This window comes from Carcharodon carcharias, chromosome 17 (genome assembly GCF_017639515.1).
Source record: "Carcharodon carcharias isolate sCarCar2 chromosome 17, sCarCar2.pri, whole genome shotgun sequence".
Taxonomy (NCBI): Eukaryota; Metazoa; Chordata; class Chondrichthyes; order Lamniformes; family Lamnidae; genus Carcharodon; species Carcharodon carcharias.
In genome coordinates, this window is record NC_054483.1 from 76,952,606 (window position 1) to 76,968,782 (window position 16,177).

The 16,177-nt window shown below is 42.5% G+C and overlaps 1 protein-coding gene across 7 annotated transcripts in view; it reads left to right on the plus strand.

Annotated features, from left to right (window-relative positions):
- The window catches only part of LOC121289978, a 201,120-nt gene that overhangs the window by 24,256 nt on the left and 160,687 nt on the right, over positions 1 to 16,177 (plus strand). For 6 of the 7 annotated variants that reach the window (XM_041210004.1, XM_041210005.1, XM_041210006.1 and 3 more), the window contains exons 3-5: positions 389 to 535; positions 1,005 to 1,151; positions 6,910 to 7,020. In XM_041210004.1, coding sequence (XP_041065938.1) covers positions 389 to 535; positions 1,005 to 1,151; positions 6,910 to 7,020 — 405 coding nt within the window. The remainder of the gene's footprint in view (positions 1 to 388; positions 536 to 1,004; positions 1,152 to 6,909; positions 7,021 to 16,177) is intronic. The other variant, XM_041210008.1, reaches the window with a different exon arrangement.

Genomic DNA, 16,177 nt, shown 5'->3' on the forward strand with positions numbered 1-16,177 from the left:
AGTGTTGTGGTCAAAATTGATTGCCGGGTAAATAGAGAGATGTAAAAAAAGCTTTAACTAATGTGAACATGAAATTTTAAAAAATGTTAGAAATGGGCAACAGGTTGATCAGAATTTGAAGGGGAATAAGGTTATTTTGGATGAGATCCATCCAACAGAATTGACCTGTGATTGTCTTTTAGATGCTGTTCAACCTGCTGTACGTTTCCAGCTTTTTTGTGCCTTATTTATATGACTTGCATTTGTTCACTGTAGAAGTTGACTTGAAAATGATTGTTAAAGTGACCATTTCTGGTGAGCTTAAGTTTTGATGATATAGTAAATTTGTTTTCAAAGCTGAGCTGTAGGAATGTTGATCCTGACACATCTCTGTATCTGTGTTTGCCAGTGCTTCCTTGGCTTCTGAGAAGAAAGGGTCAGCTCCACCTCTCCTACTTGCACCTGTTGTTCCTGATCCACCACAACCCTCAGAGCATGCTAAGCCACTGGATGATGCTGAAGTTCCCCAGAATCATCTTGAGCAGATTCCATTAAGGTAATAACGTACAAGATTTAGATAAGATTCAGACATAGTGGGTTTTTTAAAATGTATAGTTTCTAATGTCTTCTGGATTTCAATCGGTGTTGCATGTCCAAGATCCTTTCCTTCATTTTATAATGTTCGAATCAGCCAACTTATTACAAATAGCTTGAGCAGACTGCACACGCAACCTCTTTTGACAGAATTTTGTTAGGAAAACAAACAAATTGAGCTTGCCTGGACAGCAGTGTGGCCATACACTGGTCTCAATGTCCCTTGGTTAAGAAAGGATCGATCAGTGAAGAATGCTGCTTCTGGTTACTGCTAGAAGTATGTGTGCGTGTGTTGGAGGGATGGGGGCATGTGGATGTCATGTGATACTGGAACTGGGCTCTTCCCTAATGCTGTGGTTTCAATGATATTTTACCATAGTTAAGTCACATGAATGTTTACCATGACACATCTCTGTATCTGTGTTTATCAGTGTTTCCTTGATTTCCGAACTGAAAGAATCAGTTTCACCTCAACTACTTGCACTTGTTGCTTCTCATCCTCCACCACACTCGGAGTACACTGAGCCACTGGATGATGCTGAAATTCTCCAGAATCACCTTGAACAGACTCCATTAAGGTATCAATGTCAAGTTTCAGAAAATTTAAACTTGGAAGATGAGAAATCTGTTAGGTTATAGTGGATGATTAAGACATTGTTTTTAAAGAAAAGATGAACAAGCACAAGAGCAACATGATATAGTATAGTTACATATTTACGGCAGACAAAATAATAAAAAAATCACAATTAATGTAAATAATTCTTTTTACATTACTTTTAAATAACATGAAGTGCTCTTTCCTTGATTTTATTACTGCAGTGAAGTCTAATTAAGCTACGTTGTTTCTTGGAATTTCAGACCAATGCTTTGATCTTCCAGGAATTTCAAATCAGGTTATTTTCAAACTAACACCTTTCGAGTTGAACAGAAAAGCTCTTTTATATCCTGGAAAAGCAATGCTATGACTCCTGGATTTTCAATATTCCTACTGAGATTGACAAAATGATTGCTTCAGTCATATACAAACTGAAACAATCATACAATTTGAGTTGTTTCTCTGTAGTTGGTAGATGATGAAACTTGCATCATCAATGTGTTAAAATAAGTTTAGCATGGCAATCAACAAACAAGGCATTTTTTAAAAGTGATTTTAAACGGCTACCAGATCAATGCAAACATACAGGGTCTGCCAGGCTGGTCCTGAATTGCAACTATTGGCTCAGATTAGTCTCAGACTGGTAGCTACACTGGAAATGCACCCAATATGGACCATCTCATTTATTCCACCTATATAGCCTAATAGAAGAAAACTACTACTTTATTGAAAAAAATTTAGTTTGGGTTTGCTGCATAAAATCAGTTCTTAGCTAAAATTGTGATTCATTTGTTATTGGCCTCGATTTTGGGGCCAATAGTGAAACAAGGGTGCTTGCTGTTGACCTCGAAGAAAGCGGCTCACAAAGATCTAGCAATATCTGTGGCGTGGTTTTCCCCTTCGTAATGGCAGTTTCAATCAGACACCAAGCTAAGGTAATGTCCAGGCACGCAGTAGCAGTGATGTTAGCAGGTAGGCAGCCAATCACAATGAACTATTTGCACACAGCAAACCAGAAAGTTAACAGCACTTAATATCCTTCATTTGTAATTTAAATTTTAAGATAGCAAAATAAACAATTACAATTGAATCAAGATACAATCTAAAATAAAGGTACATTTTAATTTTGTTTTTAAAGTTTATGTTTCTTTTGTCGTTATAGTGAAATTTGACATTCCCCAATCATAAAATCAGCTTTCCAGAGTCATGGAGAGCATTTAGCAGTACTTATGAAGTTTGTACACTGTTAAAAACCCTTTACCCCTCACTGAACAAGGTGTAACCTTTTCAAGGGTTTTTATAATGAGATTAATAGTGTAGGAGGATGTTCTAGTCAATTCCATTGATTTTCATAATTGCAGTCTAGGGGGTGGGTGCCTGTGTACCCCCTGAAGAAGCACAGAATTGCTGTTGGATTTCCGTGTTCTTCTGTGCCTGTGTGAACTCCAGAAGTTGATGTCAGTTTCAGTTGAATAATTACGGGTGCCCTGATAGTTCTGCTGTCATTACTATCTCAAATTCTGGGCCATTGAGTGAAAACAGAAACAATAAACTTGTTCCACAAGATACACCATAGAGATAAGTAAGATAACTACAAGCAATGACTAATAGGATAAGCATTGATTTAAAGGTTTTGTAAACAGATAAATATTGGTTTGGTTGATTAAGTAGATATTTTTTCAGTTAACATCATTTAATTTTCTTCCTAGCGGTCTCACCTTACCTATCCACTTTGACCAAGAAGAGGGGGTTAGAGATTGGTCTCCAAGTAACTAGGACTGTTGATTATGCAATTGGCTAACTGACTGTACGCACAACCCAGGGTTACTTCCTCCAAATATGCCCTTGTTTTGGGAGTATATTGGCACCTTTGATGCCCAGTCACCACTCAACACCATCTCATGGGCACTTTTACATTATTGCTGGGCAAGAGCAACAGTATCCCGTCAGAAACTTGCGACTACAGAAGGCTTCTGTCTCCTTTTAATTCCCCTATGTTGGTGTTAATTTCCTAATGAATGACTGATAGAAAAATTGTGCTTGATTCTTCTGTCTCTGATCTTGATGTTCAAGATCTATGAAAAACTTGTGCACAACTTGCCTCACATCAGTAGTGGGTGTACTTATCAGTTGTCATCAACACAGCTCTATTAATGTGGAAGCGCATATAGTACTACAACTGACATTGAGAGATCCTTATAATGTTGAATTACAGGTGATGTCCTCTGTGTGTTGGCAGCTGTCAGCACTGTGCACAATAAAAGCAGCAAAAGTCACCACACTAGTGAGGGACACACTAGAACTGGAAAAACCATAACACTCTGTGCTGCATCCACTGTTTGTCACCTCCAGTAAGGCAAACTGAGGGGATACAAGACAGAACTCCCTGTTCAGCACAGGAATACCCAAAAAAGGCCTCCTTGATGTAGGGAGAACAAGCGCAAGACTTGCCTCTCTTTCCTTCCCGATGGGCAGTTTCCTTTATAGGCATTCCAACACACCTGATTTTTTTTTTGCATTCACTATGACTGGACCCAGGAGTCTTTGTCAAAAGAATTGTAAATCTGTAGAACAATCAATTTTGTGAAGAAATACAGTCTATTGGTACTATTAACAAATATGCACTAAGATTCTGGTTGTAAAAATTGATGACAGGCTTTCAGGTCAGATGTTAAATATTTTAAATAAACCCAAAAGCTCCTAATAGGTGGAAAAAAATTCTCACATCTGTAAATGTGTCCATGCAATTAAGGAGGTTTATTGTTGAAAAGTTTATGTACATTTGTGCTGGTGAATGGTTCATAGATGAGTCAAAGATTCCATCTGTGCTTTATTATGTTATGTAGCTTGTTTTTTATAAATTGGCGAGTATCTTCCACCTCGTGCACAGGCACAGAAATCTCAGTTAAGATCCAAGGCTGGATCTCCAGTTTTTTTTGTTACAGAATTCAAAAGGTTTAAATATGTTCAGAGAAATAAAACCAATGATTGGCTTAGTTTCATGTTTTCCATTTATTTGTATGCTCCAATTTAGTTCATGCATTCCCAAGTGCCAGGAAAGATTTACAAATTGTCCTTAAAATATGTTTTCATTTTTATATTGTACTGAAACCCATTAATAAATGCTTCAGTAATGCTGTGGGAATGCGGAATTGCTGTACATTTCAGACTCTCAATCTGTCGATTGCACCAAGCTTAATGTGTCCCATCCCTGCTTCAAATTTAACCGCAATTAATTTAAATGCTAACCCTCTTGTGAAAACATTAACTTTACAGATTACTCATACATAGATCCCAATAGTCAACTTTTGGGGCTTAGAATTGACATTTCAGCCCATGTGCGTCAGCATTTCACCCTTGTTCTTATTATGTGTACATGATGTGACCCTAATTTGAATATTACAAATAGCTTCCTGCCTCCAGCTGCCCTTCTAAGGACTTTACACAAGATGGTGGTGGCCAGATTGCTCCTGTAAATAGGAAGATAAGTAATCTGATACCATTTTCAGGCCGTGACTGCCCTGCTGAAGGGAATTGAAATTGGCTCCTTCTGTTGTTTGCTTACAGGCCGGTAATGTTTTACTTCTCCAGAAGGAGGAGTTTTGTTATTTAAGCATCAATTTCTTTTGTTTGTATTCCAAATTTTTCACTTCAGTACTTCAACAGAAAATGACATTTTAAACTACAGAGTACACCTTTTTTTATTAAAAAAATCTTAATATATTCAGCTCACTTTAAATGAATTACATTTGAACAGGGGCCCAACCTTCAATGACTTTTCAACCTCTGGCTGCATGCTCGTGCCATGTTGCTTGGTGCAAATGAATCCTAAGGCCCAAATATTGGAGCAGCCTTGGGCCGCACCATTTAGGCGTTTGCTCCGAAAAATGGACATTCCAGAATTTCTACTCCTTATTATGTCAACTGGGTAATGGTTTAAACATTACTGACTGACCATTAAAATAATATTGCAAAAATAAAAGTTACCTGGTAGAAATGCAGTAATTTTTATAATGATTAAACTGCTACTGCATTGAAACACATCCACATTCTGTCTCAGAGTCTAATGAGGTTATTTTGTGCGAAGTATGATCTAGACGCTTAGCAGTGTTCTTACGCAATGCTATTTAACATTCAAGAAACCACTATCTTCCATATATATAGACTACAGTCTATTTATTTTTCACCCTTCCTATCCCCTTTCTAAAGTCCTCATATGCACTGTTCTCTAAATGAGAGATTAGGTGGATGATCACCAATTCATAAACCCTGCTAAATGCTACTGAAAACCATGGCCTGAGTCTTCTGGTCGATGTGCGGGGTGGGCCCCGCTTGCTGACACGTAAAATGACGCGTGGTGACGCGGGTGTGCGTCCCGATGTCACCGCGCATCATTCTGATCTTCAGTTCGGCGAGTGTGCACTGGAGACAGCTGCGCGCCCGCCGAACTGTTAAAGGCCTGTTAAGGCCATTTAACAGCTTGTTAAACTAATGGTCTGGACTGCCAGTTCAACTTTAAGGTTGCCGGGCAGGCAAAGAGCCCAGGCGGCCTTCTCGTTTATCGTGAAACCTCATCCACGGGCGGCATTAAATCAAAATCAAATAACTCAAATAAATGTTTTAATTAAAATTCTTTGATGTGTCCCAGCTCATGTGACATTTTCACATGAGAGGACATGTCCGAATAATATTTAAAAATTTTTCACAGTGAAATTGAACTCCCTGAGACAGCCCGCACGGTGGGCAGAAAATTCTCCCCCACATTTCTGATTGTGTGGAAGTGTATGTTTCTGTATATGAGCAACGTGGGCAGGCTTTTTATCTGATTTCCCTTCAGTGGGGAGGGAGAAGGGAGCAGAGGATGCCAGATGATGACGTTGAACTGGATGTGTGGCCAACTTTTCCCCCCTTAACAAAACAATGCTCTGTCGAAGGGTCATGAGGACTCGAAACATCAACTCTTTTCTTCTCCGCCGATGCTGCCAGACCTGCTGAGTTTTTCCAGGTAATTCTGTTTTTGTTTTGGATTTCCACCATCCGCAGTTTTTTTGTTTTTAATGCTGAGGCCAGTTGTAGTATCCCACTGCCACACCCGTTGAGAGGGTGTATTTTCACATTTGCTAATTTGGCAGTGTGAGTGTGAAGTACTTGATGGTCTTTTTGAAAACATTAGTGGAGAGGTCAATTACCAGGGAGTACAGACTTAAGGTGATTGGTAGAAGGATTAGAAGGGGACATGAGGAAATATTTCTTCACCCAGAGGGCGGTGGGTGTTTGGAATTCGCTGCCTGGTTTGGTGGTGGAGGCAAAAACTCTCACCTCATTTAAAAGGCACCTGGATCTGTACCTAAAGTGCTGTAACGTGCAAGGCTACGGACCGGGTGCTGGAAGGTGGGATTGAAATGAGCAGCTAATTTTTTTTTTCAATTTTATTTTTTGGCCGGTGCAGACACAATGGGCTGAATGGCCTCTTTCTGTGCTGTAACCTTTCTATGGTTCCAACAGAGGAAAATATACCCCAGTACAGAACAAAGGACTGAGGCAGGGACCATATTTGTATTGCATGTCTGAGTGTTTCATCACCCGGTGCATTTATCCAATGAGTTGTCCAATGAACTGTATGTTGAATTTTTCAATTACATATTAAGTAATATGGAGTGCTGGATAACTTTGTGAAGCAGTCTGTATGATTGTTAGTTCTGTAAAATCACAAGATATTTCTGTTTCTCTTTCTATATTAGTGTTTCATCACCCTGTGATAGACAAGAAGATTTACATCCTCTGTTTGCAGTCACTCCTCATATTGTTCCTGTTGAGGTTGTACAAGAGTCTTCTGAGAAAATTACAAAAAGGTACCCAGCTCTATACTTTACTACCTGTGTAATCAATGGCACATATAAATGATTCAGTGAAAAAAGAAAAGACCTGCATTTCGATAGCATCTTTCATGACCTCAGTACATACCAAAGCACTTCACAGAAAATGTAGTACTTTTGAAGTGCAGTCACTATTGTTTTTTGTACATTGGTGATATCAGAGATGACTCTCTTCAGATTCTATGGCCTGAATCTTCGGCTCAGCGAGCTGGGGGCGGGGCCCTCTCGCTGAGGCGTAAAATAACGCATGGTGATGTCGGGTGGGTGTCCCAATGTCACTGCGCATCATTTAGATTTTCAGTTCAGCGGGCGTGCAGCTGCGCTTTGGCCATACCTTGTTTTCAGATCACCAATCTTCAGTTTAGCAACCAACACCAGCTTGTAGCCTCCAGATTTGGATATTTCTTTTTTGACTGGCCCCAATCTAGTCCTTTTTTGATGTTGTTTTTCTCAGTTATCTCTGTATTTTCCTCTGCTGTTTAACCCACATAATGGGCTGAATTTTGCCGTTGGCGAGCAAGGGCTGGGGCCCGCTCGAAGACTCGTAAAATGACGCAGGATGATGTCGGGCGGAACCCCCGATGTCATCCTGCTCCATTTAAATTTTCAGGAAGGTGGGGGCACAGCAAAATCAGCTGCAGGCCCGCCGATCTGTCAATGGCAATTGAGGCCATTGACAGGATCATTGAAACAATTAAAGGACCTGCCCGTCCAACCTTCAGGTTGGCGGGCAGGCCAGGAGCCCCGGTGGGGAATAGAAAAAACATGAAGCCCCATCCAGCGGCGGGATGAGGTTTCATGTAGGGATTTTAAAAGTTTAGTAAAATTTTAGTGTAACTTATGAACATGTCCCTCTCATGTGACATGTTTTTAAAACTGTCAGCGATCCTCCTGAGGCAGTACCTAGCCTCAGGGAGATGTGCGCTCTTTCATGCGCATGCGCGAAAGAGCACACTCTTGCTTTTGGGGAATTCTACCCCCCCCCCCCCCACCAACCCCCGACACAGGAAGCGCATAGCACTTCCCAGCGGACGTCACGCTGGGCGGGCCTTAATTGGCTCGCCCATTTAAAATGGCGGTGGGGCCCTCTTCTCCGGCGGGGATCGGCTCCCCGCCCGCTGGAGATTGGGTCGGACCCGCCTGACTGACAGAAAATTCTGCCCAATGCTTTGAAAGAACTGCCTTCAAGCAAAACATTTCACCATTTATTTTTCACCTTCTAACAGACGCAGGTAATGCACTACATGTTTATGACCATGGAACCACTACCCATCTAAATTGCTACAAAGGAGCCGAAATTCCACAGGAGGTCCACTGGTCTTCTGCTAGAGTTACAAATGCCTCCCTCCCCCGACAGAATTTCAGCTTAATTGCTTTCATAAAATGTCTTGAGAGTGGCACCATATATCCCACTGTAAAATCATCCTTTCCTGTCAAATGACCTCATCATGCTCCAATGTTGACCCATTGAGCTCTAAACTTTCACTGCTTCCTGTCAGCTGTTCTGAAGGCAACCATGTGAGAAAGCTCAACAGCTATAATGGAGTGCTGAGTGTACTTGATCTTAAACAGAAAGTGCACATCCCCAATCGAAACCTGATTTTTCTCAGCTTGTAGACCTTGGTCCCAACAGGTCATGTAACTCTCAGGATTGGCCTAGTTTAAGAGCTCTACTGTTGTGTTTCTCAGCCTGCTGCTTGGAGTTCTACGTCTCCCTTTGCCCCTTATGGAATCCTCTTTGTGATACTTTCCTGTATTACGCAGCTCAGATTAACCCTTGGATGGAGCTTCTATTTCTTCTTTTTCACACACTATACACAAAATGTAATGGTCCTCCCCTGAGGCAAGTTCTGATAACTTGCCTTGCAATAATTTGCGGGGAGCCATTTGATTAGACAGGAGGGTGCAGGACGGGGGCCTTGCCACCTTCCCGCCTCCCCCTGATTAAGTCCGGCTGGCCCCCAGCTTGTGGATGATGTCGACTCAGGGTTGAGAGTTTCTGCCTGGGTCTTAATGTGACTGAACAGGCCAATTCTTGACTTGCAAATCTTTGGGCATATGCGACAGGGATCCGGAATGCAGGATTTTCCTCCCTTCCTTCTCTGTTGCTGCTCTGCCTCATCATTAAGAGGTTGTGATTCAAAGCGTGATGCAGCCTGATGGACAAGCTGAATGGTTGGTCACAAGCTCCTCCCAGTCATTGCTATCAATGCTATCATGCTTCAAGGAAAGTTTCAGAATGTCTTTGAAATGTTTTCTTTGTCCTCCCCTGGGACGTTGACCATTTGAGAGCTGGGAAAACAGGACCTGGTGGGGGAGATGTTTTTGGCCATACGGACAGGTCATTGAAATGGATTTTTCAGAAATTTTGCCTGAACACTCGTGGAGCTGGCTTCAAGAAGGACTCAAGCGTTCGTTTGGCAGTTCCAGTGAATCTGGAAGATGTGGCTGTGGCATTGCTGATGGAATTTCTCCAGCGCGATGTATTGCTGATACACAATCCAGGTCTCAATGCAGTGCAGGAGTGTGGTGACAACAACTGCTTTGTACAGTTGACGTTTGTTGACCTGCAGGGCTCTTTGTTGTCAAACACTCATTGCTGTGGTTTGTAGAAGTCTGAGCTGGCACAGCTGATCTGCTGTTGGATCTCCTAGTCAATGGTGGCCTTTTGAAAGAGGTGGCTACCCAAGATATTGTTTCACGATAGCGGATCTTGGGTGGCTACCCAAGATATTGTTTCATGACAGCCCCAAATTACTTACAAGCATATTGAACTTTTTAAGGAAGACATGTGTTTTGTAAAAAGACGTACAAGCTAAAGCTGGCTGATAATGTAAAGGAACCACTTTCTGGAAACTTCCTATGTGGGTTATACTTGACTGACTAGACCAAAGAGACCATGGAATTTCGCAGCTCAAAGGTGCCAACGCCTACTTTAGACAGAGATATTTGAAAGGGCGAGATACGATACAAAAGACTGAACTTTAATCTCCTGTGGTTGCGGAGACAATGGAGACTGATTACCACATCTCAGCAGAAACCATCTCCTATTGAGTTATCTCTCAGAATGTGGAAATGATTTGAGTTGAAAGAAAGAACATTTTGGGTGAAAGACATGTTTGTTTTTCCCTTCCAAGAATACACAAGAAAAAGGGTTAAAAAACCAGCTGCAAATCTGTGTCTTCTAGTTCTGGTGCGCTAGTGTGTTCTGCGAATGTCACAACAGAAGAACATCAACCAGGTTGCAGGTAAAAGTCCGTCTCTCTCTCTCTCTGGCTGGAGGCAAGTCAGCAAAGCCACAGTCGAGAAAGGAAACGGGACAACTCCTTCAGTAGCCTGCAGAACCAAGTGTCTCCAAAGCAACTGCTCAACTGCCCAAGTCATCTCTACCAGAATCACCCAACTTAACAGCTGCAACCTTTCATCATCTATTCCTCACAGGCAAGCCAAAGACTGATTCATATATCTTTTTAAACTTTTATTGTTGGACTCAACTTTTCATTTCTGACCTGTGTTTTTTTTTCCTCGGGTTTTTGTAGCTAATATACTTACTCTTCCTTTGACAGAAGAAAGCCTGGTTAAATTGGCTCCTTCTAAAATATAAATTCATCTGGATTGAGAAAAGGTATCCATGAGGGAAGGGATCTTTTTTAAATTAACCTTGTTGCGACCAACTGAGAGGGCTGAATAAAGAAGGGGAGTCAGCTCATTCCTTCTCACCTGTATGCATAACAAAATTGGGGTCCTGTTCGGGAAGTTAACAATTTGGGGTATCTCCTCCGGGATCATAGCAAATTGGGGGACGATGCCCGGGGACCGGTCATAACAATGGGAAGTGCTCAACATATTCCACCAGCGGCCCTGGTGTGATGGTGACCCTTTGTTAACATCCTGGGGGTTACGATTGACCAGAAATTGAACTGGACTAGCTATACTGTGGCTACAAGAGCAGGTCAGAGGCTGGGAATTCTGAGGCAAGTAACTCACCTCCTGACTCCCCAAAGCCTGCCCACCATCTACAAGGTGCAAGTCAGGAGTGTGATGGAATACTATCCTCTTGTCTAGATGAGTGCAGCTCCAACATCACTCAAAAATTCAACACCATCCGGAACAAAGCAGCTCTCTTGATCGGAACCCGATCCGCCAACTTAAACATTCACTCCCTCCACCACCGACGCACATTAGCAGCAGTGTCTGCTGTCTGTAGGATGCACTGCAGCAACTCACCAAGGCTCCTTTGACAGCACATTCCAAAACCATGACCTTTACCACTTAGAATGACAAGGGCAGCAGATGCATGGGAACACCACCACCTGCAAGTTCACCCCCAAGCTACACAACATCCTGACTTGGAACTATATTGCCATTCCTTCACTGTCGCTGGAGCAATATCCTAGAACTCCCTTCACTATAGCACTGCGGGCGTATCTACAGCATGTGGACTGCTGTGGTTCAAGAAGGCGGCTCACTCCAACTTTTAAAGGGTAATTAGGGATGAGCAACAAATGTTAACCATGCCAGTGATGCCCACATCCCACAAAAGAATAAAATAAAAGTAGCCACCACTGCCAGAAACGGTGAGTTGCTAGCCTAAAATTGGCCAGCAGCTCTTGGGGCTGGGACTGGGGGACATGCAGGAAGAATTCCTGCTGCCAATTAAGGACATAATTCCCTCAGGACTCCCAGGGAACAGATCAGTGTGTGTATTGCCAATTTTGGTGGCAAAATCAGGCCCCCACCACCCTCATTAAATTCCACCCTACATTGATCCAATGTGCTGTGCCAACAGACTGGGCAGTATTTAATGGAGGCAATTGGGTCTTGCCTGCTGGTTGGAGAACTGGCAAGAGCCCTCTGTCACCTCCTTTCAGGAAGGCCTGTCACATTAAGTGCCAATCAGGTACTTAACTAGGCAGCAGCAGGCCTTCCCCGGGATCTAAGACCCTGGGGGCAGAAGTCCTGCTGGCTGAGAGGTGCCGGGCAATCAGAAACCAGTAGCTCTTCATTGATTGGCAGTCCCGGAGGCAGGTGGTGGCTGCTGCCAGTAATGGCTGCTGCCCGCCAGAGGCTTAGGAAAGAGGAGGGACCTAGGCACTGACTGAGTGATGGCAGGAGGGGACATGGGCATTGGTGCCACGGTGGAGGGAGAGGAGGTGGATGGGTGGCAAGGTAATGAGGCTGGCCAGTAGCGGGTTCCTCCCTTCCCAATGCCATCCATCAGGCATGGGTGCCTTTGAACGAGTACACCCCACCCCGAGAATGCAGGAAACCCTGAGAGGATTTGCTTTTTTGGGCTCCCTACATGACAAGTTGCCCTGCCTGTTGCTGGGTAAATACCAGCAGCAATGGTACGAGGCCCTAAAGTTGACATGAATTGCTCACTTAAGGGCCTCAATTGGCAGTGGGGTGGGAAGGCTGTGCACAGGCCTTCCTGCCATGGACTTAATTGGGGCAATGGTCGGATGGTGGCGGGGTCCTCACCCATCAATCCGCCTGAGTAAATAACCCCCGTCACAAAACTCGCCATGGGGGAGGGCATTAAATTCTGCCCATTGTTTCAATGGATAGTGGCAGAATAACAACGAGGCAGAAATTTAAAAGAAAAACTTTAATGGGACCTTTTATGATGTGCTAAATTGCTCAGTTAATAAGGTACTTTTGAAATATTGCAGTTTGGAAGGTCCCACAAACAGAAATGAGATAAACGACCAGACAATCTGTTTTAGAGATGTTGGGTTGAGGGATGCCAGACAAACTCCTTTGATCCTCTTCCGACAGTGCCATGGGATCCATTTTTCTTAAAAAAAAGGAATTAGATAGTTGCTTATGAAAAGGATATGAGACCAAGCCAGAGAGTGAGATTAAACATGGCTCATATGGAGAAATGCTGATGCAATTTGGATAGACTGAATTATCTGTTTATGTCCTGGAACAATCCATGATTTTATCTCTCTCTTGCACACATCTTTAAAAATAATATATATAATTAAAATTGTATATATAAATATATATATATATATACAAATAAAAACCAAAATTAAAAAAAATGAGATATGTTTATGGCTGTAGCACACAAGAGAAATTCGATATTTGATTACTCGAGAACCATAGAAATTTACAGTACAGATGGAGGCCACGAGGTCCATTATGTCTGTTCTGCCTCTTTGCTACAGCAATCCAAAACTAATCACATTTCCTGCTTTTTCCAGGGTGAAAGGGCACTGTTATACTTTGAGTAATAGTAACAAGTACCTATAGAGTATAATGAGCAGTCAGCAGACCCCAGATTTGCTACAAGCTGAGCATTGTACTGAGCCACAACCAACTCCTTGGAGGTCATTTAATATTAATATTTAATGTTTTGAGAGAATGGATGAGAGCAGTAACTCTTCTAATGCTAAGACAAGTCCAGACACATTGAAACGTTGCACAATTGATCATTTATGTCAATACCTCCCATCAAAATCTTCAGTTTAATTATGGAAACACACATGGATCAAGCTCTTGTGTTCAAGAAGTTATTAACATGGTCTTAACTTTGGGTTGCCAACTCTGGTTGGTGCAACTGGATGTTTGGTTACACGACAGTCACTGCAGTATCCAAATGTTAAGGCATTTAACTAATGTCTTGATACCTGCGCTTGAAATCACAGACTCCCATTAAAAGCTATCATTTTAAACTTCTACCCATGATGGTAGTCGAGGTGCACAGGCACAAATCGCTTTTACAAACTACTTTCCTCTCAGTTTGCCAGCAGCGGCACCCGGAAATCAAATGGCAATTGCGGAAGAGTCCCAAACAACCCTTGGCAATACTATATTATCTGCTTTAGGTGGGAATCCACATATCCCTTGGGGACACGTAATATAGAAGGAATACTTTTGTTTAGAACACAGAATTTAATTCTACACATGCAGGTGGAAACTTACTTGCATTATTTTTTGCAAGTTATCCACTCCCTGATACAGGGATCATTAGATACCTTGGGCAGAATTATGGGTCAAATTTTCCAGTCTCCAGATTGTCGGAGACCAGACATACAGCAGAGATGTGCATCAGGAGCCTGTGGAAGTCCTGACGCACGGACCTACATGGGAATTGCCTGAGAAGTTTCAATTTCCAATGGGCAATTCCGCTGCTCCCAGGGACCCTCTGTGAATGTCTCAGACCCTGAGTTAGAGTCGGAAACTTCAGACAATTCTGCTGTGTTTACCTGGATAGTTTCCCAGGAAATGTTAGACAGATTAAAACCTGGTCTAACTCCTGAGTAACTACAGAACCTACCCCATCCAACCCCCAGACCACCCTATTTACCCCCCTGATTTTACGCCAACTACCTCCCTGACCATCCGATCTGACTACCTCCCTGACCCCCGACTACCTCCCCGACCCAACTCACCCTGACTGCCCCCCAAATACCCTCCTGACCTGAATTGGCTAATGCCCCAGGATCTCACTACCTCCGGACCTAACTACCCTTCCGACCACCAGACTACCTTCCTGACCACCTGGCTACCCTCCTGACATGACCATCCACTCAGCCCCTACCCCCTACCTACTTACCCACCTCACCCATCTACTGACTTCACCCACCTGCCCCTAACCATTTACCCACTTAGCCATCTAGTGTTGTAAAAAGGGGGCATGTCCTGTCTTCCTCTGCCTATACTGTGATCAGATGGAGTTCTCCAGGAGATGCAGCGCTGCTCACTTCTGTCAAAGCCAGGCTTGGAAGACCCAGCAAGAAATGTGCAGTAGCGTCCAGTCGGTAGAATTTACAGATGCAGTGGCAATCCGACAATCATTACTGCTTCTTGGAAGATTTGAGCATGTTTATTACTCATTATTATTTAACAAGTTGTATTGCAGTTACATTTTCTTTGTGAGTTGCAGACATGTGGTTAAGTTAAACAAGAAAAAGATAAGATGAATGAATGAAAAATTTGCAACTGGAAATAAAGTGAACTCATAATTTGCAAGAAAGGGTTAAGTGCTTAAGGCCTAAAGGAAAAAAAATTAATTGCACAGCCTAATCTAATGTAACAACTGTTCTAAAAGACCTTAAGTCCGTAAACTTCCAGCTGTGCTCTCATTTCGGCATATGTCTGCAGTGAGACTGGAACATGTTGGAGGAAATGTTTGAGACTGCTGACGAAAAGCAATGCACTGAGCACAAGGGAACTACCGAGTTGTGCTTTACAGTGTTACATATTGGAGTACACCTATTCTAACGTAATGGATAAACACACCAACAGCAATTTGTATTTATAACGTGATAATGATTAAAGCCACATCTATGAACATTCCAAAGTCGTCTTTATACTGTTGCACATTTCTATTTGCTGTTGCACAACGTTGGCCAACAAAGGTCAAACACTTTGAAGATTCTCACTTATTGAACCTAATTAGCTATTCCCAGAAAATACCACATAATGTTTGCTAATCATTAGAGTGCTATTTGGTGATTTATGACCTAAGCCATGATGACGAACAGCTACAGCTGCCATATCACATTAGCTCTATTTTTTAATCATGACTTGTTATCTGATCATTGTTCAATTATTTTAAGAGTTCAAACAAATAGCATTTTTTCCTGTAATTTTTGAAGACTTTCAGTATATTTCCACTACAATGGTGGTGTTGGTATAAAGTGGTTTCTCCTCATGACATTGCTGCAGTTACAATACAAACGGAGGCTGAACCTGCTAGAGTCAGGGCTCAACCCAACACCAGAGCAAAATAGAATGGGACTCCCTGGAGGAGGAAGTCTCACATTTCTTCATTCCAGAGTCATGTCAAGTTTGTCGCCATTAATATTATGAACAGAAGGTCTTGCATGGCCTGCTGACCTCTGCATCAAATTTCCGACCTGTCCTCCTGGCTCAGGAATCTCAGTGAGTCAGGTTTGCAAAATCCTGAAATCTATCCTACAGTGAAGTGTTGTAAGTGCAGACTGCTCGACTGCTGAGATCCTCATTTTTATTGCACTTCTTGGTAGTTGGGTGAGAGCAGCAATGCCAGAGGCCTGGGAACCTGTCCATAGTTGATGCATAGTACACAAAAAACAGTGAGAAAAATTAATTTCATTCGTCAGTAGACATGAGTTGTACAAAGATAAGTCCAGCTCTACTG